This window comes from Papio anubis, chromosome 20 (assembly GCF_008728515.1).
Source record: "Papio anubis isolate 15944 chromosome 20, Panubis1.0, whole genome shotgun sequence".
Classification (NCBI taxonomy): Eukaryota; Metazoa; Chordata; class Mammalia; order Primates; family Cercopithecidae; genus Papio; species Papio anubis.
This window is the reverse complement of record NC_044995.1, coordinates 12,630,159-12,652,048: the sequence shown is the minus strand read 5'-3', so window position 1 is coordinate 12,652,048 and position 21,890 is coordinate 12,630,159. Positions and strand designations below refer to the sequence as shown.

At 49.9% G+C, this 21,890-nt stretch overlaps 1 protein-coding gene across 6 annotated transcripts in view; it reads right to left on the bottom strand.

The window, feature by feature from the left end:
• The window catches only part of LOC103880228 (zinc finger protein 544), a 34,135-nt gene extending 15,287 nt beyond the window's left edge, over positions 1-18,848 (bottom strand). Inside the window, exons 1-6 of one of the 6 annotated variants that reach the window (XM_031659352.1) lie at positions 18,375-18,840; positions 17,786-17,884; positions 16,566-16,634; positions 6,141-6,232; positions 3,758-3,884; positions 3,397-3,445 (exon numbers count right to left, since the gene is read on the bottom strand). In XM_031659352.1, coding sequence (XP_031515212.1) covers positions 3,397-3,445; positions 3,758-3,884; positions 6,141-6,173 — 209 coding nt within the window. In that variant the 5' untranslated portion in view covers positions 6,174-6,232; positions 16,566-16,634; positions 17,786-17,884; positions 18,375-18,840. Of the gene's footprint in view, positions 1-3,396; positions 3,481-3,757; positions 3,885-6,140; positions 6,233-16,565; positions 16,635-17,785; positions 17,910-18,374 lie in introns of all 6 variants that reach the window. The other 5 variants (XR_004180245.1, XM_031659349.1, XM_031659351.1 and 2 more) reach the window with 5 other exon arrangements.
• Positions 18,849-21,890: the final 3,042 nt, after the last annotated feature.

Sequence of the window (21,890 nt, the reverse complement as noted above, 5' to 3'; positions counted from 1 at the left end):
TTCCATATAGGGGAACCCTTTTCTCTCTCTTTTTCTCTTTCCAACTTATGGACCTTTGGTGGACAGCACCTAAGCATGAAAGCAACTGTAAGTTTCTGGCCAGCGCCACTCTCTGGTGAAACAGAAAGATTTCCGTGTTGAAGAGCCTGACCGCCACCACCCAGTTCGGGTGAAGGACCTTAGTCCTTTTCCTTTTTCTCTTTTTCAGTCTTTCAGCTGCCTTTTCCTAGTAGTTCCTTGGTAACTGAGGGAGGCTGGCCAGGGTCACCCTCCAGTGTTGCCTGAAGGCCAAGGCGTATATGGGGATGGCTGCCATGCCCAGAAGGGGAAAAGACTCTTTTCTATCTTTTCCGGTTATAGTCCCTGATCCCCATCTGTGATGCAAGTGGCAGTGGCAGCTCGTCCAGGGTGAACTCACGCATGTTTCCAGTGACTTAAACCCTCTTTTCTTATGTAAAATTCTCCTTAGAGTTAGCCTGAAAGGGCAAAAGATAATGTATCTCATGCATTTGACTTACCTTCTCTTACTCGATTTATTTGACTGCCTGAAGACCTTTGGGGTCCACAAGCTTCAGCAGACATTCTACATCTCAGACTTCCACTGAGGGGATCCCATAGCTTCATGGTCATTGCTTCAGCATCAATTTGCTTGCCCTGAACCCCATAGAAATTCTCAACCCTGGCCAGGTGCAGTGGCTCACCCCTGTAATCCCTGCAATTTGGGAGGCCAAGGCGGGTGGATCACCTGAGGTCAGGAGTTCGAGACCAGCCTGGCCAACATGGTAAAACCCCGTCTCTACTAAAAATACAAAAAAAATTAGCTGGGCATGGTGGCACACTCCTGTAATCCCAGCTATTCAGGAGGCTGAGGCAGGAGAATTGCTTGAACCCGGGAGGCTGAGGTTGCAGTGACTCAAGATCATGCCACTGCACTCCAGCCAGCCTAGGCAACAAGAGCAAAACTCCATCTCAAAAAAACAAAACAAGAAACTCTCAATCCCAGTCTTTTACATACCCCTGGATCTTTCCTTCATGGAGAATACCCCAGCAACCTTGGTACTATTAACTCTGCAATGTTTGGGAACCTCCTTAGTCCTGTGAGCAATGCAGGAAGATACATCACATTGAAATTGGTGGGATACTAAAAGTCTGGAATTACACCCAGAAACCAAAGGAAAGCTCACAGTAGACCATCGCCACTGGAGGGAAAACATATAAAGCAGCACTGGTGCCCACCTAAAGACAGAGATGTCTGACACTCTAAGATTGGACCCCAAAGAGAGATCCCCTGGGGGATCCAACTCCAGACCTCAACCTCTCCAAAGGGGACACCCTAGGCTGAGGTTCTGAGGAATAGTACTACACCCTCCTTAGGACTTTCTCTCTTACAGACAATAATAGGAAGCACTCCATCTATTCCATCTGACTCCCTGCTTGGCTGCATCCTTAACAACTGGAATAAATTTGACCTGGATAATCTAAGGAGGAAACACTTGATATTCTTACAATACTGTTTGGCCCCAACATTGTTTGGAATCTGGTGTTTGCTGTTGAATGGGAAAGTGAGATGGAGTTGCATGTATCCAGGCGTTTGTGCGGCTGTGTTTTTTTTTTTGTTTTTTTTTTTTGAGACGGAGTCTCACTCTGTCGCCCAGGCTGGAGTGCAGTGGCCGGATCTCAGCTCACTGCAAGCTCCGCCTCCCGGGCTTACACCATTCTCCTGCCTCAGCCTCCCGAGTAGCTGGGACTACAGGCGCCCGCCACCTCGCCCGGCTAGTTTGTTTTTGTATTTTTTAGTAGAGACGGGGTTTCACCATGTTAGCCAGGATGGTCTCAATTTCCTGACCTCGTGATCCACCCGTTTCGGCTTCCCAAAGTGCTGGGATTACAGGCTTGAGCCACCGTGCCCGGCCGGGTTCTATAGAATACGAAAATTAGCTGGGCATGGTAGTACATGCCTGTAGTCCCAGCTACTCGGGAGGCTGAGGCAGGAAAATCGCTTGAACCTGGGGGGCAGAAGTTGCATTGAGCTGAGATCACACCACTGTACTCTAGCCTGGTGACAGAGTGAGACTCTGTCTGAAAAAAAAGAAAAAAAAAAACATGCCTCAAGATAGGTTTGTCGATTGTAACAGACGTACAATACAAATGCAAGCTGTTAACAGCAGGAGAAACTGCATGTGTGTGTGTAGGACAGCAGACATGGGAACTCTGTACTTTCTCCTCAACTTACCTACAAACCTAAAACTGCTCTAAAAAATAAAGTCTATTAGCCTGGTCAGCATGGTGAAACCCTACCTCCATTAAAAATACAAAAATTAATGGCCGGGCACAGTGGCTCACGCCTGTAATCCCAGCACTTTGGGAGGCTGAGGTGGGTAGATCACCCAAGGTTGGGAGATCAAGACCAGCCTGACCTACATGGAGAAACCCCGTCTCTAATAAAAATACAAAATTAGGGCTGGGCACGGTGGCTCACACCTGTAATCCCAGCACTTTGGGAGGTCGAGGCGGGCAGATCACGAGGTCAGGAGATCGAGATCATCCTGGCTAATATGGTGAAACCCTGTCTCTACTAAAAGTACAAAAAATTAGCCGGGCGTGGTGGCGGGCGCCTATAGTCCCAGGTACTCGGGAGGTTGAGGCAGGAAAATGCCATGAACCCGGGAGGCGGAGCTTGCAGTGAGCCAAGATTGCGCCACTGCACTCCAGCCTGGGTGACAGAGCGAGACTCCGTCTAAAAAAAAAACAAGCAAAAACAACAACAACAACAAAAAAAAACAAAATTAGCTAGGCGTGGTGGTGCATGCCTCTAATCCCAGCTACTTGGGAGGCTGAGGCAGGAGAATCACTTGAACCTGGGAGGTGGATGTTGTAGTGAGCCAAGATTGTGCCATTGCACTCCAGCCTGGGCAACAAAAGCGAAACTCTGTCTTAAAAAACAAAAACAAAAACATTAGCCAGGTGTGGCAGTGTGCACCTGTAGTCCAAGCTACTAGGGAGGCTGATACATGAGAATTGCTTGAGCCAGGGAAGTGGGGGCTACAGTGAGCCAAGATAGCGCCACTGCACTTCAGGCTGGGCAACAGAGTGAAACCCTATCTCAAAAAAAAATAAAATACATTAATTAAAAACAAAACAAATCAAGTAAAGAGGCCTAAATGGTTGGGATGATGAACTGTTCTGGAACTGATTATGGTGAGGGTTCCACACTCAGGGAAGACACTGGAAGCCATGAACTGCACACTTCGAATGGGTGAACTCCTTTGAATGGGGGAACTGCTGCAGAGAGCACCCAAGGAAGCTCCCTCCAAACAAGGCTCCCTGAAGCCCTGCGGAGAGCTCTCTGTCCAAGTTTGTTAACTGTGAGTTGCTCACCACAAGGTCTGCTCTTACCTCGGGGGGCCACCTGCTCTGCCCTGCACAGGTCCTCTTCTTGCTCCAGCTGAGAGATCACATCAGATTTGGAAAGGAAAAGCCCTGGTCAAAGAGGGAAAAAGGACTTGCTCCTCTGCTTGGAAACCAAGAACCATGTCCTGGGTCCAAACTTCAGCCCCTAGTGCCATCCCGAGGAAACTCCCCACTGCTGGGACTACAAGTCCTGTTCCAGAGCTAGAGTGAGGGGCAACCCCTGGGACCTGCACCTGAAAGGGACCTGCTTCCAGTATCTTCCAGCCCATTCTGGAACACACTTCAGAACTTGGTACAGCTTTGAGTCCTGGGGGTAGAACCTCCTTCCATGGGCACAGCCCCTTACCCAGGGAGACAATATGTTCCCAGGTCTCCAGTGTCACCTCTCGGTACAGTGTCCTCTGGGCCAGGTCCAGCTGTTCCCACTCCTCCTGTGTGAATGCCATAGCCACGTCCTCGAAGCACACAGATGCCTGAAACAGGGCATTTGTTACTGCTCAGAGACCCCAGGTCCTCATGCCCTCATGGAGGTACCTGCTAAGGCCTAAATGTTGATGTCCCCCACTAAAATTCATACACTGGAACCTAATACCCAGTGAGATAGTGTTAAGAGGTGGGGTCTTTACAAGGCAATTAATGTCCTCATAAAAGAGGTTTGAGGGGCGCCTGTGTTCACCTCCTACCATATGAGGACACATAAAAGGTGCCATCTATGAGACAGCAGGCCCCAACCAGACCAACTCTGTTGACACACTGATCTTGGACTTACCAGCTTCCAGAACTGTGAGCAGTAAATTCTGTTGTTTGTAAATTACTCATTCTAAGGTATCTTATTATAGCAACCCAAATGGTCTGGGACAGCTCCATGTATGTGGTCTGTACCGTTCCTTTTCTGGGCATCTCACCTCTTGCCAGTCACAGCAGTGGTCCTGATTTCTGGACTGGAAATGACAGGAACTCCACTAGGAGATCCTCACCCACTGCCTCTCTACAAAATCACAGATTCGAAATGAGGTAAGAAAGACGCTCTAAATCAGGGGTGGGAAAACTACAGCCTGTAGGACAAATCAGGGCTGTGGTATGTTTTCAACAGGCTAATGCTATAGAATGAACTGTTCCCCAAATTCACATGCTGAACCCTAACTCCCAAAGTGACTGTTTAAGAAGGTGATTGGCCAGGCATGGTGGCTCACTCCTATAATCCCAGCACTTTGGGAGGCCGAGGTGGGCAGATCACGAGGTCAGGAGTTCGAGACCAGCCTGGCCAACCTGATGAAACCCAGTTTCTACTAAAAATACAAAAATTAGCCGGGCATGGTGGCACGTGCCTGTAATCCCAGCTACTCAGGAGGCTGCGGCAGAAGAATTGCTTGAACCTGGGAGGCGGAGGTTGTAGTGAGCTGAGATCGTGCCATTTTACTCCAGCCTGGGTGACAGAGCGAGACTCCATCTCAAAACAAATAAATAAACAAACAAACAAAGAAGGTGATTAAGGTTAAATGTTTAAAAACTGTTTAAGAAGGTGATTGGGGGCCGGGCATGGTGGTTCACACCTGTAATCTCAACACTTTGGGAGGCTGAGGTGGGTGGATCACTTGAGGTCAGGAGTTCGAAACCAGCCTGGCCAACATGGTGAAACCCCATCTCTACAAAAAATTAGCTGGGTGTGGTGGTGGGCACCTGTAATCCCAGCTACTTGGGAGGCTGAGGCAGGAGAATGGCTTGAACCCAGAAGGTGGAGTTGCAGTGAGCCGAGACTGCACCATTGCACTGCAGCCTGTGCAACAGAACAAGACTCCGTCCGTCTCAAAAAACAAACAAACAAACAAACAAAAACCAAAAGAAGGTGATTAAGTGAGGTCATAAGGGTGGGACCCTAATCCAATAGGACTGGAGTCCTTATAAGAAGAGGAAGAGGCTGGGCATGGTGGCTCATGCCTGTGATCCCAGCACTTTGGGAGGCTGAGGCTGAAGCATCTCTTGAGTCCAGGAGTTTGAGACCAGCCTGAGCAACATGGCAAAACCCTGTCCTCACTAAATATATAATAAATTCGCCAAGCATGCTAATGCATGCCTGTAGTCCCAGCTATTGGAGAGGCTGAGGTGGGAGGATCGCTTGAGCCCAGGAGTTCAAGGCTGCTGTGAGCCAACATCGCGCTGCTGCCCTCCAGCCTGGGCAATAGGAGATACTACATCAAAAAATAAAATAAGAAGAGGAAAAGACACCAGAGCGCATGCGCGCTCTCTTTCTCTCTCCTCACTACATAAGGACACAGTGGGACAATGGCTGTCTGCAAGCCAGGAAGAGAGGGCCCTCACCATTTACAGGGGACCCTGTAGGTAGGTAACTACAGTGATTTAAGGGGACACTCCCCCAGCCAGGGGTGTCCATGAGGGTTGAGGGCCCAGTGTGGCTGTCGGGGTGTAGGGCTCAGCCTCATCCATCCTCAAGGGCCTGAGGAGCAACCACAAGCAAAATGTCGGAAGCACAGACCTGGCCTGGTGGAACAGGCATGGGAGACTTGTGCTGGGTCTAGTCCAGGGAGCTCTAGGCTCATCCATGCTGGTGACGGGTGCCGCACTTTACTGCAGGGAACTGGAGCCTTTCACTGGAGCACTGGCCAGCACTGGAGCACTCCTGTGTGACAGCCTGCAGGGGCGGGTGCTATTCCTGGACCCGTTTTATATCTGTGGAGACCAAGGCACTGAGAGCAAAGACCCCCACTCACCTGGGGCGGAACCAGCTTAGAACGTGCTTCCATTTCCTCCCTGCACCTGAAGAGGCTGCTGTGTAGAAGGCAGAGGTCCTCAAGAGACCAGTCTGGAGTGGAAAACAAGCAGAGATTCAGCCCCTCGGCTCCTGCACACCTCCAGAGCCCACAGCCACCCTAGAGAACGACGGGCTGGCCAGCGACAAGTAGGGCTTCCCAGGTGCAGGAATGGGCCTCACGCCTGGGTACAGACCTGGGCTACCTCAGGCTCAGGGGACGTGCCCAGTCACATGCTGGGTGTCTCAGCTGTGAGCCCAGACACGCAGCAGCCCCCTCAACAGTCAAGGGCAAGGAGGGGCATTTTTCCTATCATTTCATGACTAAGGAAGGGAGATGGAGGCCAGGTGTCTAAGTAATTGTGCATTTAGCATATCACAATGTATCATAAGCTGTTTTCAGAAATGATGACAATGGGGGCGTGGGGACAAGGAGGATGTGACACTCCCCAGCAGGGCAGCACAGGGAACTTCCCTCGGCTCTGGGAGGGGGTGTTGTCCAGGGATGCCCTCCCTTGGTCTCAGCTGGAAGTGCCAGGATGCTGCCTACTGCCAGGGCACGCCTGTCACCCTCTCTCCTGAACTCAGTCACCAAACCCTTCCTATCTTCTGCTTGTCTAACCCCCTTGCAGCAGTCACATCACTGTCCTCCTGAGAGTTTGGCAAAAACCCTCCTGAGTGGCACCAAACCCTTCCACATCTCTGACTCCCATCACCACATCGGCACTGAAGCACACCCTCTGCAGGCTCCAACAGGTTACTCGAGACCACTGAACATTCCAGAAACGCATCCGGTATCTCTGCCTTTGCTCATATGACTACGCTCGCTCGACCTGATGGTGCCTTTCGTTTGTACAATGCTTTCTAGTTCATGAAGAACCTTGAACTCTGACCCCAAAGGCCAGCGTGGTGGCTCATGCCAGGAATCCCACCACTTTGGAAGGCTGAAGCAGGCAGACTGCTTGAGTCCAAGAGCTTAAGACCAGCCTAGACAACAAAATGAGACCTCCTCTCTATAAAAACATTAGCCAGGCCGGGCGCGGTGGCTCACACCTGTAATCCCAGCACTTTGGGAGGCCGAGGCAGGTGGATTACAAGGTCAGGAGATCGAGACCATTCTGGCGAACACGGTGAAACCCCGTTTCTACTAAAAATACAAAAAATTAGCCAGGCATGGTGGCGGGTGCCTGTAGTCCCAGCTACTTGGGAGGCTAAGGCAGGAGAATGGTGTGAACCCAGGAGGCAGAGGTTGCAGTGAGCCAAGATCACACCACTGCACTCTAGCCTGGGCGATAGAGCCAGACTTTGTCTCAAAAAAAAAAAAAAAAAAACACGTTAGCCAGCCGGGCACAGTGGTTCACATCTGTAATCCCAGCACTTTGGGAGGCTGAGGTGGGCAGATACAAGGTCAGGAGTTCAAGGCCAGCCTGGCCAAGATGGTGAAACCCTATCTCTACTAAAAATACAAAAATTAGCTGGGCATGGTGGCCTATGCCTGTAATCCCATCTACTCGGAAGGCTGAGTTGTAGTGAGCCGAGGTTGCGCCACTCCACTCCAGCCTGGGCGACAGAGTGAGACATTGTCTCAAAAAAAAAACAAAACAAAAACACAAAACATTAGCTGGGCATGGTCTGCGATCCCAGCTACTGGTGGGGGTAGGGGCTGAGACGAGAGGATTGCATGAGGCCTAGAGGTCAAGGTTGCAGTGAGCTGAGATCACACCACTGGACTCCAGCCTGGGCAACAGAGCAAGACCCTGTCTCAAAAAAAAAAAAAAAAAAAAAAAAAGGCGAAACAACTCCCATTTGGGCTAGAAGAGCGGATAAAGGCAGCCATTGCAGACGCTGAACACTTATCATTCTTCCGGTTTGAATGCTGGCATTTTTCTTGCTCCATATTCTCAGAAAAAAAAATTTCCCTGGAATATCAAGTATCAAGCTATGCATTGCGGAAATCTCGCTTTCTCTGTGCCATATTTTTTTTGGCAGTTTTCACCTTTCCTTTCAAAAGCTTGGGAAACTTCTTCCACCAGCATCATCTCCTGCAGATGTTGGGGTGCTGGTCCCTGCTCTGGCCAGGAACACAGAGCCTAAGCATGGGCCACCTCACAGGAGCCTCAACACTCGCAGCTGCTGGGACGTCACCCCAGTGATGCTCTCATTTCCCAAGCAATCTCTTCAGAGAACTCTCTTGCTCTCACACACTCCTGGTGCCTGAGGCCTCCTTTCCTACGCTGAATTCTGCAGGGATACTCTCCCCTCTAGGCATGACTTCGTGGCAAGTCCTAATCTCTCTTCCGAACAGATACATAACATTCTTCAGGCAAACCAAGCACTCTAGTCCTCCAAGAAGAAGTGGAAAGAGAGAGCTAGAAGTGAACAGCAAATTCAGTGCTGAAACAGAAGACAAAGACAATGCAATGCAAAGAACTGCATGCGACCTCAGTGCCAGGGGAGGACAGACAAGGCACCAACACACACAAAAGAAATGGAATGTAGGCGGGGCGCGGTGGCTCACGCCTGTAATCCCAGCACTTTGAGAGGCCGAGGCAGGCGGATCACGAAGTCAGGAGATCGAGACCATCCTAGCTAACATGGCGAAACCCCGTCTCTACTAAAAAATACAAAAAAATTAGCCAGCATGGTGGCGGACACCTGTAGTCCCAGGTACTCAGAAGGCTGAGGAAGGAGAATAGCATGAACCCGGGAGGTGGAGCTTGCAGTGAGCTGAGATTACGCCACAGCACTCCAGCCTGGGTGACAGAGCGAGACTCTGTCTCAAAAAAACGAAAAGAAAAGAAATGGAATGTGAATGATTAGAATTGCTATTAGATGACAAGTTTGGGGAGGAGGCATTCACACCCTACCAAAAAAGGTTTAAAATATAACATAAGCTATGACAAAATGTTCAACTTGCAAGACTTAGAATTGATGTGAGTATGTACACATTTATCTGACTCCCAACATTAAACTTACTCAAAAGAACAAAGTGGGCCAGGCACAGTGGCTCACGCCTGTAATCCCAACACTTTGGGAGGCCAAGGCGGGAGCATCGTTTGAGCCCAGGAGGTCGAGAATCGCCTGGGCAACACAGGGAGACCCTATCTCTACAAATATATAGACATATATATATTTTTTAATTGGCCGGGCATGGTGGTGCATGCGTGTGGTCCCAGGTTCTTGTGAGGCTGAGGCAGGATGATTGCTTGAGCCCCGGAGGTTGAGGTTGCAGTGAGTAGTGATCGTGCCACCACACTCCAGCCTCAGTTACAGAGTGAGACCCTGTCTCAAACAACAAAAAGAAAGGAAAAGAGAAAGAGAAGGAGAAAGAGAAGGAGAAAAAGAAAAAGACGACCCCTACCCCAAAAAGGTAAATGCTAAACCCATCATTCCCTGATGCTGAAATGGTCACACTGCCACATCACACACACATTACAGGGAGTGTGCAGGGCTGGTTTAGCAAGCCTGGGTCGTCCACACCCTGCACTTTTCTTTTTTTTTTTTTTTTTGAGAAGGAGTTTCACTCTGTCACCCAAGCTGGAGTGCGGTGGCACGATCTCAGCTCACTTCAACCTCCACCTCCCAGGTTCATGGGATTCTCCTGCCTCAGCTTCCTGAGTAGCTGGGATTACAGGCGCGCATCACAATGCCCAGCTAATGTTTGTATTTTTTAAGTAGAGGTGGGGTTTCAGGATGTTGACCAGGCTGGTCTCAAACTCCTGACCTCAAGTGATCCACCCAGCTCGGCCTCCCAAAGTGCTGGAATTATAGGCGTGAGCCACCATGCCTGGCCGACACCCTGCACATTCTTAAGAAAGGTCTGTGCTGTGCACGGTGGCTCACGCCTGTAATCCCAGCACTTTGGGAGGCCAAGGTGGGCAGATCATGAGGTCAGGAGATCGAGACCATCCTGGCTAACATGAGGAAACCCCATCTCTCCTAAAATCATAATTAGCCGGGCATGGTGGCGGGTGCCTGTAGTCTCAGCGACTCGGGAAGCTGAGGCAGGAGAATGGCATGAACCCAGGAGGCGGAGCTTGTAGTGAGCAGAGATCCAGTCACTGCACTACAGCCTGGGCGACAGAGTGAGACTCTGTCTCAAGAAAGAAAAAGAAAGGTCTGACCCTTGACTGGCTGCTGGGGGGTAACCTCTGAGCCCTTGGGCTATCCTGCCTGATAAAATGTCTTTGCCTGCCAGGGGCACTGGGCCATGGTGTATTAGGGGGATCTCTGGAGGGCCTGCGTAGCCAAAGTAATTTATATGGGTTCCATGCCTACATAACAGATCCCTCAATGAAAAAAACCTAAGCACCAAGGCTTGGGTGAGCTTCCTGGTCCACATGGTCATTGGAGAAGTCTACGCAACTTCACTGAGCGCTGAATGAGCTGAACGCTGGTCCTGGTCTCTCCCGGACTCCAGCTTATATGCCTTTGCCCACTGTAATTTTTTTTTTTTTTTTGAGATGGAGTCTTGCTCTGTCACCCAGGCTAGAGTGCAGTGGCGTGATCTTGGGTCCCTGCAACCTCAATCTCCTGGGTTCAAGCGATTCTCCTTTCTCAGCCTCCCAAGTGCGTGCCACCACACCTGGCTAGTTTTTGTATTTTTAGTAAAGACGGGGTTTCACCATGTTGGCCAGGCTGGTCTCGAACTCCTGACCTTGGGCGATCTGCCCACCCCAGCCTCCTAAAGTGCTGGGATTATAGGCATGAGCCACCATGCCCGGCCTTGTAATTTTAATCTGTATCCTTTCAATGTACTAAACTGTAACTGTGAATATAAGAGCTTTTCAGAGTTCTGTGAGTCCTTCTGGTCCACCTGTGAATGGTCTCAAGGACCTGCACATAGTGAACGGCAGGCATACTTAATAAGAAACAGGCCTTCAGGAATTTCGAGAAAGGTGGGCCATTTCTTCACAGCAGTCGTCCTCAACTGGGGGCAGTTTTGCCTTTAGGGAACATTTGGCCACGTTTGAAGACAGTTTCGGGAGTTTGGTGGGAGTGGAGTGGGGAGGAGGTGCAGAAGGGGACAGATACTGGCTGCCGTCTGGTGGGCAGAGGGTAGGAAGGTGTAAAACATTCTACAGCTCACGGGGCAGCCCTAGAGGATGATCTGGCCCCAAATGCTGACTGTGCTGAGCTGAGAAACTGCTTTACAGGGAGGAAGAACCTTGCGGGCAAGGCTGTGTCAGGCACAGGACTCTTCAGCCTAAGGCCAACCTCACACACCAGCAGATGTGAAGAAAACCTGCAGCCGCAGAGCGCCCAGCCCTGTTTAGTTTCACCACCTTCTCTTCCTGAACACGAAGAAAAACTCAGAGGCCAGTCAGTCAGGACACAGTGACAGCAAATGCTGAACACTCTGCCTCCCCTGCACAAGGAGGAGAAACTCACCCTGACACCACCAGACCTGCATCCTGTGTCCCCTCCCTGTTCTGCCTGTCCCTTTGCATGCTGATCAGGGCTTTGCAATTTTTTTTTTTTTAAACCGTGACTGTAGTGAGTTGAATGATGGCCACATCCTAATCCCTACAACCTGTGAATACGTGACCCTACATGGAAAGAAGAGACCCACATTGAAGATCTTTAGATGGGGAGACTGTTGGGGGTAAGCCTGGTGTCACCACAATGATCGCTACAGTGAGGGAGGTGGGAGGACCAGAGACAGAGGAGGAGAAGTGACAACAATGGGAGGCTCCTGAGCCAGAAACCCACACCCCCTCTGTACTGAGCACATCACAGACCCTCAGAGTTTAATGTTTGAGTATTTACAACTTTTCCAAATTTCACCCTCACATCAGCCCTATAATGGCCACTCTTGCTTTCACACATGCCTGCCTTTCTGCATGTGTATGTTTAGGTTACATATTCAAAAGCAGAATTGCCAGGCAGCTCCCAGAATGCTGCACACAGGTACACATGCAAAGGGAAGAACTGCTCCTTGAGCTATCCTAACGCAATAAGAGAGGAAAAGCAGCAGTGTCACCATCAACAATGATGAACTCTGGGCTCGCTCCAAGTGCCAGGCTCCAGGCCAGGGATGTAAGTGGGACCCAGACCCAGCAAGGGCACAACCCCAGCCTGTGCGGCCTTTTCCCAGGTAGCAGGGAGGCCACATGAGCAAACAGGCAAGAATAATGAAGTGCAGTCAGCATTGGATTAAGGAAAGACTATAGTGCTATGGCCACAGGATGAGGTTAAGGGAGGGGAGGCACTCCAATGCACAGGCAGAGGCTGAGGCAGACTGGAAACCTCACCCCAGAGATTGGGAAGACCCTGGCACATCCCATGACCTGAGCATAGAGAAAGGCAAGGGCCACAGCTAGAGAAAGTCCCATACAAGTTTAGAATTCTATCTCAGAGAGAGAGAAGGCATTGCTGGGCTTATGTAGATGTTGGCAGGCTGGAGAATATCCATTGCGGGGAGTAAAGGTGCAATAAGGAGAAGTGGCTATCACCAAAGGCCTGGACTCAAGGGACAGCAAAATGGAGAGAAGTGGGCAGATTCATTCTCTACATTGGAAGTATAATCAGTTATGCAATAGAATTGGGAGCGAAGGCTCAATAATGACATCTCTTTTTCTAGATTCAAGAACTTGGGAAAGTTTCCATCTTTTCCCAGAGTGAACAAGAAGGGGGTGGGGGAATCAAGACATGTTAAGGCTGGACACAATTTCCAAGTGGGAATGTTACACAGGCAGTTACGTTTGCCAGCCTGAAGCCCAGAGAAGAAATTGGGGCACCACAATAAAGATATTGAAGTCCACGAGACTCAGCAGCACTTAAACTAAACAGGAACAATCGAGTTACAGAGAGGGAACAGGACCCAGGACCAAGGGAACTCAATGATTTACAGATCTAATAAAGGAGGGGCCTTGTGTACACAGAAGAAAATCTGGGCCTTTTAATTTTCTGTGGGCTGAATATATTTCAGACAGAAGTGTGTAGATAAATCTATAAAGTATCTACTTTGACACCATACTTAAAATAATTTATTATACTCTATTTTGTCTGCCTGATCAAATTCTAAGATAAGTGTTTTAGTTTCTCATATAGTCCTTCTCATATTTCCTTTAAGTACACAATTTTTGTTTTATATCTATGCTATGGTGTCTGGCCCATAAACATTCAAGATTAATGTATCTTCTTCCTATAGCCTTTTATCACTAAAGAGATGATAAGGCCAGGCCTTAATCCTGTAATCATGCCTGTAATCCCAGGGCTTTTGGAGGCTGATGTGGTTTGGTTGTGTCCCCACCTAAATCTTTTTATATTGTAGCTCCCATAATTCCCACATGTCATGTTATGGGAGGGACCCAGGTAACTGAGTCATGGGGGCAGGTCTTTTCCTTGCTGTTCTTGTGACAGTCTCACAAGATCTGATGCTTCTGTAAAGAAGAGCTCCCCTGCACACACCCTCTTGCCTGCTGCCACGTAACGTGTGACTTTCCTTCTCCTTTGCCCTCTGCCATGATTGTGAGACCTCCCCAGCTATGTGGAACTGTGAGTCGATTAAACTTCTTTCCTTTATAAATTACCCAGTCTTGGCCGGGAGCGGTGGCTCAAGCCTGTAATCCCAGCACTTTGGGAGGCCGAGACGGGCGGATCACGAGGTCAGGAGATCGAGACCATCCTGGCTAACACAGTGAAACCCCGTCTCTACTAAAAAAATACAAAAAAAATAGCCGGGCGAGGTGGCGGGCGCCTGTAGTCCCAGCTATAGGGAGGCTGAGGCAGGAGAATGGCGTAAACCTGGGAGGCGGAGCTTGCAGTGAGCTGAGATCCGGCCACTGCACTCCAGCCTGGGCGACAGTGCGAGACTCCCTCTTAAAAATAAATAAATAAATAAATAAATAAATAAATAAATAAATAAATTACCCAGTCTTGGGTATGTCTTTTTTTTTTTTTTTGAGATGGAGTCTCGCTCTGTTGCTCAGGCTGGAGTGCAGTGACGCGATCTCAACTCACATCAAGCCTGCAAGCTCTGCCTCCTGGGTTCACGCCATTCTCCTGCCTCAGCCTCCCAAGTAGCTGGGACTACAGGTGCCTGCCACCACGCCCGGCTAATTTTTTGTATTTTTTTTTTTTAATAGAGACAGGGTTTCACCATGTTAGCCAGGATGGTCTCAATCTCCTGACCTTGTGATCCACCCACCTCTGCCTCCCAAAGTGCTGGGATTACAGGCATGAGCCACCGCGCCTGGCCCGGGTATGTCTTTATTAGCAGCATGAGAACAGACTATTACAGAGGTCAAAGCAGGAAGACTGCTTGAGCCTAGGAGTTGGAGACTAGCTTGGACAACAAAGTGAGACCAAATCTCTACAAAAAAATCAAAAAGTTAGCTGGGTGTAGTGGCATACACTTGTAGTCCCAACTACTGAGAAGGTTGAGGTGGGAGGCTCACTTGAGCCGGGAGTTCAAGGCTGCAGTGAGCTGTGATAGCATCACTGCACTCCAGCCTGGGTGACAGAGTGAGACCCTGTTTCAAAAAAAAAAAAAAAAAAGAAAAAAAAGATAAAAGTGTCCTAATGCTGTTGAACTAAAGGTCTACCTTATCTGATATTATCTTGCCACCCATTTCCTTATTTGTTTTCACTGATGGATCTATTCTCATCCTACCACCTATTTGTCAAAGCCTGGATCATCTGACTCTTCTAAGTAGCACGTATCTTTAACTTTTTATTTTCAATTCAAAGTGTCTACTAAAACAAGAGTTCTACCTATCACATTTACTGTGAAAACTAGTCGTATTTCTGCCATTACATATAATGTTTTCTATTACTTTTCAAGTTCAAGACCAGCCTGGACAACATGGTGAAACCCTGTCTATACTAAAACAATTAAAAAATTAGCTGGGTGTGGTGGCGCACATCTGTGGTCCCAGTAACTTGGGAGGCTGAGGCACAAGAATCGCTTGAACCCATGAGGCGGAGGCTGCAGCGAGCTGAAGTCATGCCACGATTCCAGCCTGGGTGACAGAGCGAGATCTTGTCTCTAAAAAAAAAAACAAAAAAAAAAACCAGGACTATTTTTTCAACTTGACAAAATATTTAAGCTTCTTTAATGAAAATAACGATCTATGAGAAAAAGAGGTGACAGTCACAAACAGTTCACAATAAAATAAACTGCACGGCTGAAAAATACAAAAAGCTGCTCTGTATTAAAGACATATAATCCCAGCACTTTGTGATGCCAAGGCAGGAGGCTCTCCTGAGGTCAGACGTTCGAGACAAGTCTGGGCAACATGTGAGACTCCGTCTATAAAAAAAAAATAATAATGAAGACATGAATCAAAACATGCTGGGGCCTATGATCTCAGCCTCCTTCCCTAGAAAATGCCCCAGGCCTTCCTACCTTTCAGAATCCACTGACCACTCAGGCTGTACTTCCTACAGGACAGGCACTGTACCCTGTTCTCTGCCTGAATTCATACATTTGATCTTCCTTGTAACCCCACAAAGACAATTATCAGCATTTACCCTGTTTTCTGAAAGAGGAAACCAAGGCAGAAAGAACTTGAGTAAAACTTAACTGAGGCCTTGTGGCTGGGGAGTGAGAAGTGGGGAGCTCCATAGCTCATGACCCTAAGCACACTACTACTCAGGCTCCCAGCCTCCCCATCTGGTACACCCCAGCCCAGCCCAGCCGAGCCCAATGCCCCTGTTCTTTTTCTTAGCATCCTTGGCCTGAGGTCCATCTCCTGGCCTCTCTGACCTGTTTGTTCTGTGTAATCTGCCCATGCCCTTGACTGCCCTCTCTGCCCAACCCTGCTAGTTTCTGAGTCCTGGGTGGTACAGGAGTTCAGGAACACCAGTATCCGCTCAGTCACCATCCCCTTACAGCTGCAAGCTCATGCTCTCACTCCCTACTTCAGCCCCCTTCCACCACTGTCCTCTCTTTGCAGACAAATCAGCCTTTTCATTCACTCCAAGGGATGACTCTGGACTCTTTCAACTTCCTGGCACACAAACTCCTGCAAGCCTGCACTCAATAGTAGCTCCCTTCAAATTCTGAGGTCAGATGTCTTCTCTCTGGTCAAGATGAATCCATAGCCCAGTGCCCCACCCCCATGCCGCTTCTCCTCTCAGCTGAGGCCTGAACAGAGTGACCAACACTTTGTTTTCCCCTCCTTATCTTGCCCATTCCTGCTCTGCTCTCTCATTCCTGAACACACACACAAACACAAATGTAGACCACACCCAAGAGGTCTGCCCAATATCCTGTGTGATACTATCCTGTCCTGATGCTCCTGGCCTTCCCTGGGGAATCTCTCACTGCCTGTGTCCATCTCTGCTCTCTAACCCTGTCCTTCCTTGTCTGGAGGCATCCAAGGGCAAGGGCTGAGAACACTCACTTTGCAACCTGCTTTCAAAGTACTGCCTCCATTACCTGCTGCTGTAGGACTCTGAACGGGCCTCTTTAACCTCTCCAGGCCTCAGTTTCCTCATTTGTAGACATCTGGAAAGACAGCAAGCCCTGCCTTGTGAGGATGCTGAAAGAACTGAGTTGCATTTACAGAGCTTAACATTGTGCTGACCTGCAAAAGGGGCACAACAGATGTATTCATAGTGATTATACTTGGACATAAAATTCTCCTTCTGGCCGGGCGCGGTGGCTCAAGCCTGTAATCCCAGCACTTTGGGAGGCCGAGGCGGGTGGATCACGAGGTCAGGAGATCGAGACCATCCTGGCTAACATGGTGAAACCCCGTCTCTACTAAAAATACAAAAAACTAGCCGGGCGTGGTGGCGGGCGCCTGTAGTCCCAGCTACTCGGAGGCTGAGGCAGGAGAATGGCGTGAACCTGGGAGGCGGAGCTTGCAGTGAGCCGAGATCGCGCCACTGCACTCCAGCCTGGGTGACACAGCGCGAGACTCCGTCTCAAAAAAAAAAAAATAATAAAATAAAATAAAATAAAATAAAATTCTCCTTCTGTTCCTCATACTGGACCTGTGTGGGGGCTGAACTGGCAGAAGTCCCTCCGGCTGCAGGGCTAGGGAAGGAGTTGCTTTCTCTTTCCTTTTCCAGTTTTCTCCTTCCCTGCTTGTGGGGTGATGTTTCCAATCTGTTCCAGGTTACATGTCCAGCCCAAACGTCCTGGACTTCCTGCCGCTGCCATTCCCTCCTCCACATTCAGTCATGTCACCCACATGCTCCTCAACTCCCATGCAGAGACTGACCAGGAATTCCACAACTTGCTTGCACTGTGACTTCTATCCTGGCTCCACGCTGGAAACAGAGACACAGTCTTCCCCCACTCCTTCCTGTCTTTTGGCATCCCTCCTTAAACGGAGTCATTTCCACAATCAGATGTTTCCCTACTCCCTTAGACTCTGAAATCCAACCCCATGCCTTCCTCATTAGCACTGCCTTGTACGGTCCCCATCAAATATCACCCAACACAAATGCAACCCCGATCCCTCACTTACAGGCGTTACATACACATCCCATCCTGTTCACCTCTGTAGTCTCTCACTGGGGTGCACCAGTAGCGCTTAACCACTGCAGGCCCCCAACACCCCAGTTACCCCTGACCTGCCAGGACTGGCCTTAATCTTCTCTTCACTTGAAAAATACACACGTTCTCTTCAAGGTTCAAGCTTCACGTACCATTGGAAGAAAATGTGTCCACGTCTGGAGCTGGGATGACCTCTGGGGTCCAATAGGCGCCACCTGGTGCCGCTGTACCAGGAGGCTCTTGGCTGCCACCTGTGGATAAGCCGCAGAAGATGAGCTGAGGGAGGAAAAAAGGGCCGGGAGAGGCCCACTGGGTCGGCAGCCCCAGAGCTCCATACTCCGGCCTGAATCTCCAGCCCCTGCAACCCTCGACCCAGGCCCCCTCTGTCGGGAGGGCCCACCCAGTCCTACCCCCTGCCCGGACCTGCGAGGGGGCCCGGCCCTATCAGTTCCCTCCCAGCTCTGCAGCAAGAGAGCCTCCCGACAAGCTCAGACCCAGCCGGGCGCTGCGGCAGGGGAAATCTGACTGGACTGGCCTTCCCTGTCCCTGAGGCCGGAGAGATCCCGGTCCCATCAGGCCCCTGCCCTTGCCCGGCCTCGCCGCATGAGGGACTCCCGCAGGCCCTGCTCGTTTCTCCGGTACGCCCAGGTCACTTGGGGCGGCTCTGGCCTGGTCCTGCGCTCCGGCCGCACCCGGGTAACAGTGAAACCTCCGCGCCAACCTTGAGGGGGCCAGACTCACCTGCACGCACCGGGCAATGGCGCTGCTTCCGGTGGCCGGCGGACGTGCCTGCGCTCCGCGCAACGAACAACTCCCAGAATTCCGCGCCGCGGCCGTTGCTCCCACAGGTATATTCATTGCCGGCGGGAGCTTGGGGTCCCGCGGCGGCGAGACGAGCTTTTTCCTGTGTTCGCGACTAGCATTGTGGCTTAGGGAGTTGCTTCCCGCGGCTCTGCTCCTTGGCGCGCCTGTGCCCTCCACCTTGAACGGGCCACGCTGGTTCTCATCCAGCAACCGAAGCCGAGACTGTGGAGGCGGCGCCCGGCGTCCAGGGCGGGACTAGCGCCTCATGGGACTCGGCGCTGTCATCTCCTCAGGGGCCTTCCCGGCGCCTTGGCCTGCTGGGGTGAGAGACGAAGACTGCGCCATGAGAACGGTCCGAGGCCGTTAACCGGGAGCCCAGGGGCAAGGGCTCCCGCCACCATCTGCGCCTGTGGCAGGGAGTCGGGGACAGCCTGGGCGTGGGGTCGCGTCCTAGTGACAGAAACAAGCCCCGGGTGTGCCCACTTGGAGCATTCCGTGTGGAAGCTGGAAGCACGCTAACTGGAGGCGGCGATTCGTCCTAGGTGATTGCTCAGTCGAGCCTATTTGGCTGTCTGTGGTCGCTCCTAAGTGGGACAGGGAAAAAAATAGGGAGGCTGGCAGTTAGTGACCAAGTTCTGTTTCGTACCTATTGCTGCAGAAGTTGTGGGTCAGAGTTCTGTTATTATAAATGGTCTCATGTTCAGTCTCAGTGCGTTGTGGGCCTCAGTGTCTGAGACCCACCACCTGCTGACCCGTCCTGGCTCTTCAATGGGGGAGACCACAGGAAACTTTCCTACGAAGGCCAGATTGGCGGGAACCACTGTGGCTCAGGCATCCTCAGCTCCTGGACTGTGTTTTTGTGTCTGGGGTGCATCTGTGACTAACCTTCCTTGGCTTGACTGTCTTGTGCCTGACCTTGTCAATAGCTTTACCCAACAGTCGTCACCTTTTTACTTGCTTATTTTCATACCTGGCTAGCACGACCCCGCAATTTTTAGATTCTTCCAGGAAATCTAGAATCTGACTCCCTAAGGGGGGATCTTGATGGATTCTAAGCTAATCGGAATGGACTCAAGCCTCTTGCTGTGTGAATTAGGCAAGGGTATTCTGGCCAAGGAGAAATAAGGCTGCTAGGAGTTTCCTGGGAAGGTTCCCTCAGTCTTTTTTTTTTGTGAGACGGAGTCTCCCTCTGTCCCCCAGGCTGGAGTGCAGTGGTGCGATCTCAGCTCACTGCAGGCTCCGCCTCCCGGGTTCACACCTTTCTCCTGCCTCAGCTTCCTGAGTAGCTGGGACTACAGGCGCCCGCCACCACGCCCGGTTAATTTTTTGTATTTTTAGTAGAGACGGGGTTTCATCCCGTTAGCCAGGATGATCTCGATCTCCTGACCTTGTGATCCGCTGAGGCAGGAAAATGGCATGAACCTGGGAGGCGGAGCTTGCAGTGAGCTGAGATCACACCACTGCATTCCAGCCCAGGCTACAAAGTGGGACTCTGTCTCAAAAAAAAAAAAGAAATAAATAAAATTTCAAACATACAAAAGTAGAGAGAATAGTGTAATGAAACCCCATGTTTCACCCATGCATCAATCACCCTCACCTAGTTTCATTGACTGTCAGCATTCTGCCTTTTACTCTATCCCTACCTGCTCCCAGTTCCCAGGGTTATTTTGAAGCAAATCCTAGACACATCATTTCATCCATAAATACTTAAGAATTTAAGAATGTATGTCTAGGGCCAGGTGCTGTGGCTCACGCCTGTAATCCCAACACTTTGGGAGGCCGGGGCGGGTGGATCACGAGGTCAGGAGATCAAGATCATCCTGTCTAACAGAAACCCCGTCTCCATTAAAAATACAAAAAATTAGCCGGGCGTGGTGGTGGGCATCTGTAGTCCCAGCTACTCGGGAGGCTAAGGCAGGAGAATGGTGTGAACCTGGGAGGTGGAGCTTGCAGTGAGCCAAGACACTCTAGCCTGGGTGACAGAGCGAGACTCAGTCTCAAAAAAAAAAAAAAAAAAAAAAGAATATCTCTAAAAGACAATGCTTTTTTCTAGAGTGGGCAAATCCAAAGACACAAAGTGTTGTCACGGCCTAGGGAAGATTGAGGAGAAATTCCAGTCAATGGGAATTTGAGAAACTGGCTTCTTTCTGGGGTAATGAAAATGTTCTAAAATTTATTGTAGTGATGGTTGTAAAACTGTGAGTATATTAAACCATGTACATTTTAAGTGGGTGAATGGTATGTGAATTACATCTCAAGCTGTTTAAAAATCAACACCAAGACCTATTACAAAAAAAAAGATATAATGGGAAAAAAGAATGACTTTTTTATTTTTTTTAGACAAAGTCTCACTGTGTCACCCAGGCTGGAGTGCAGTTGCCAGGCATGATCTTGGTTCACTGCAACCTCTGCCTCCCGAGTGCAGGCAATTCTTCTGCCTCAGCCTCCTGAGTAGCTGGGATTACAGGCACGCACCACCATGCTTGGTTAATTTTTGTATTTTTAGTAGAGACGGGATTTCGCCATATTGGTCAGGCTGGTCTTGAACTCCTGACCTTGTGATCCGCCCACCTTGGCCTCCCAAAGTGCTGGGATTACAGGCATGAGCCACCACACCCAGCAAAAGAATGATTTTTTAAAATAACTACACAATCATTAATTCACCTATAATGTTAGGAATAGTTTCTTTTTTTTTTTTTTTGAGACAGGTCTTGCTCACATGCAGCCCAGGCTAGGGAGTGCAGTGGCAGTTATCCAGCTCACTGCAAGCTCCACCTCCCGGGTTTGCATGCATTCTCCTGCCTCAGCCTCAGTAGCTGGGACTACAGAAGCCCATACCTAGCCCGGCTAGTTTTTGTATTTTTTAGTAGAAGTGGGGTTTCACCATGGTAGCCAGGATGGTCTCGATCTCCTGACCTCGTGATCCACCCGTCTCGGCCTCCCAAAGTGCTGGGATTACAGGCTTGAGCCACGGTGCCCGGCCAGGAATAGTTTCTTAATATTATAAAATATTCAGTGTTTAAGTTACCCCAATTGTGTCTTTTTTTATATTTTACGTATTCAAATTAGGATATGAACAAAGTTCATACCTTGCATTTGGTTAATATGTACTGACGTCTCATGTGGATGTCTTCCACATGTGATTTTTCATTTTATTTCCATTTATTTGCGTTTTGTTTTGTTTTGAGACGGAGTCTTGCCCTATCACCCAGGCTGGAGTGCAATGGCGCAATCTCGGCTCACTGCAACCTCCGCCTCCCTGGTCAAGCGATTCCCCTACCCCAGCCTCCCAAGTAGCTGGGATTACAGGCTTGGGCCACTGCACCCAGCCTCAGGAGGCTGGAGCAGGAGAATCGCTTGACCAGGGAGGTGGAGGTTGCAGTGAGCCAAGATCGCACCTGGACTCCAGTCTGGGTGATAGGGTGAGACTCCATCTCAAAACAGAAGTATGAA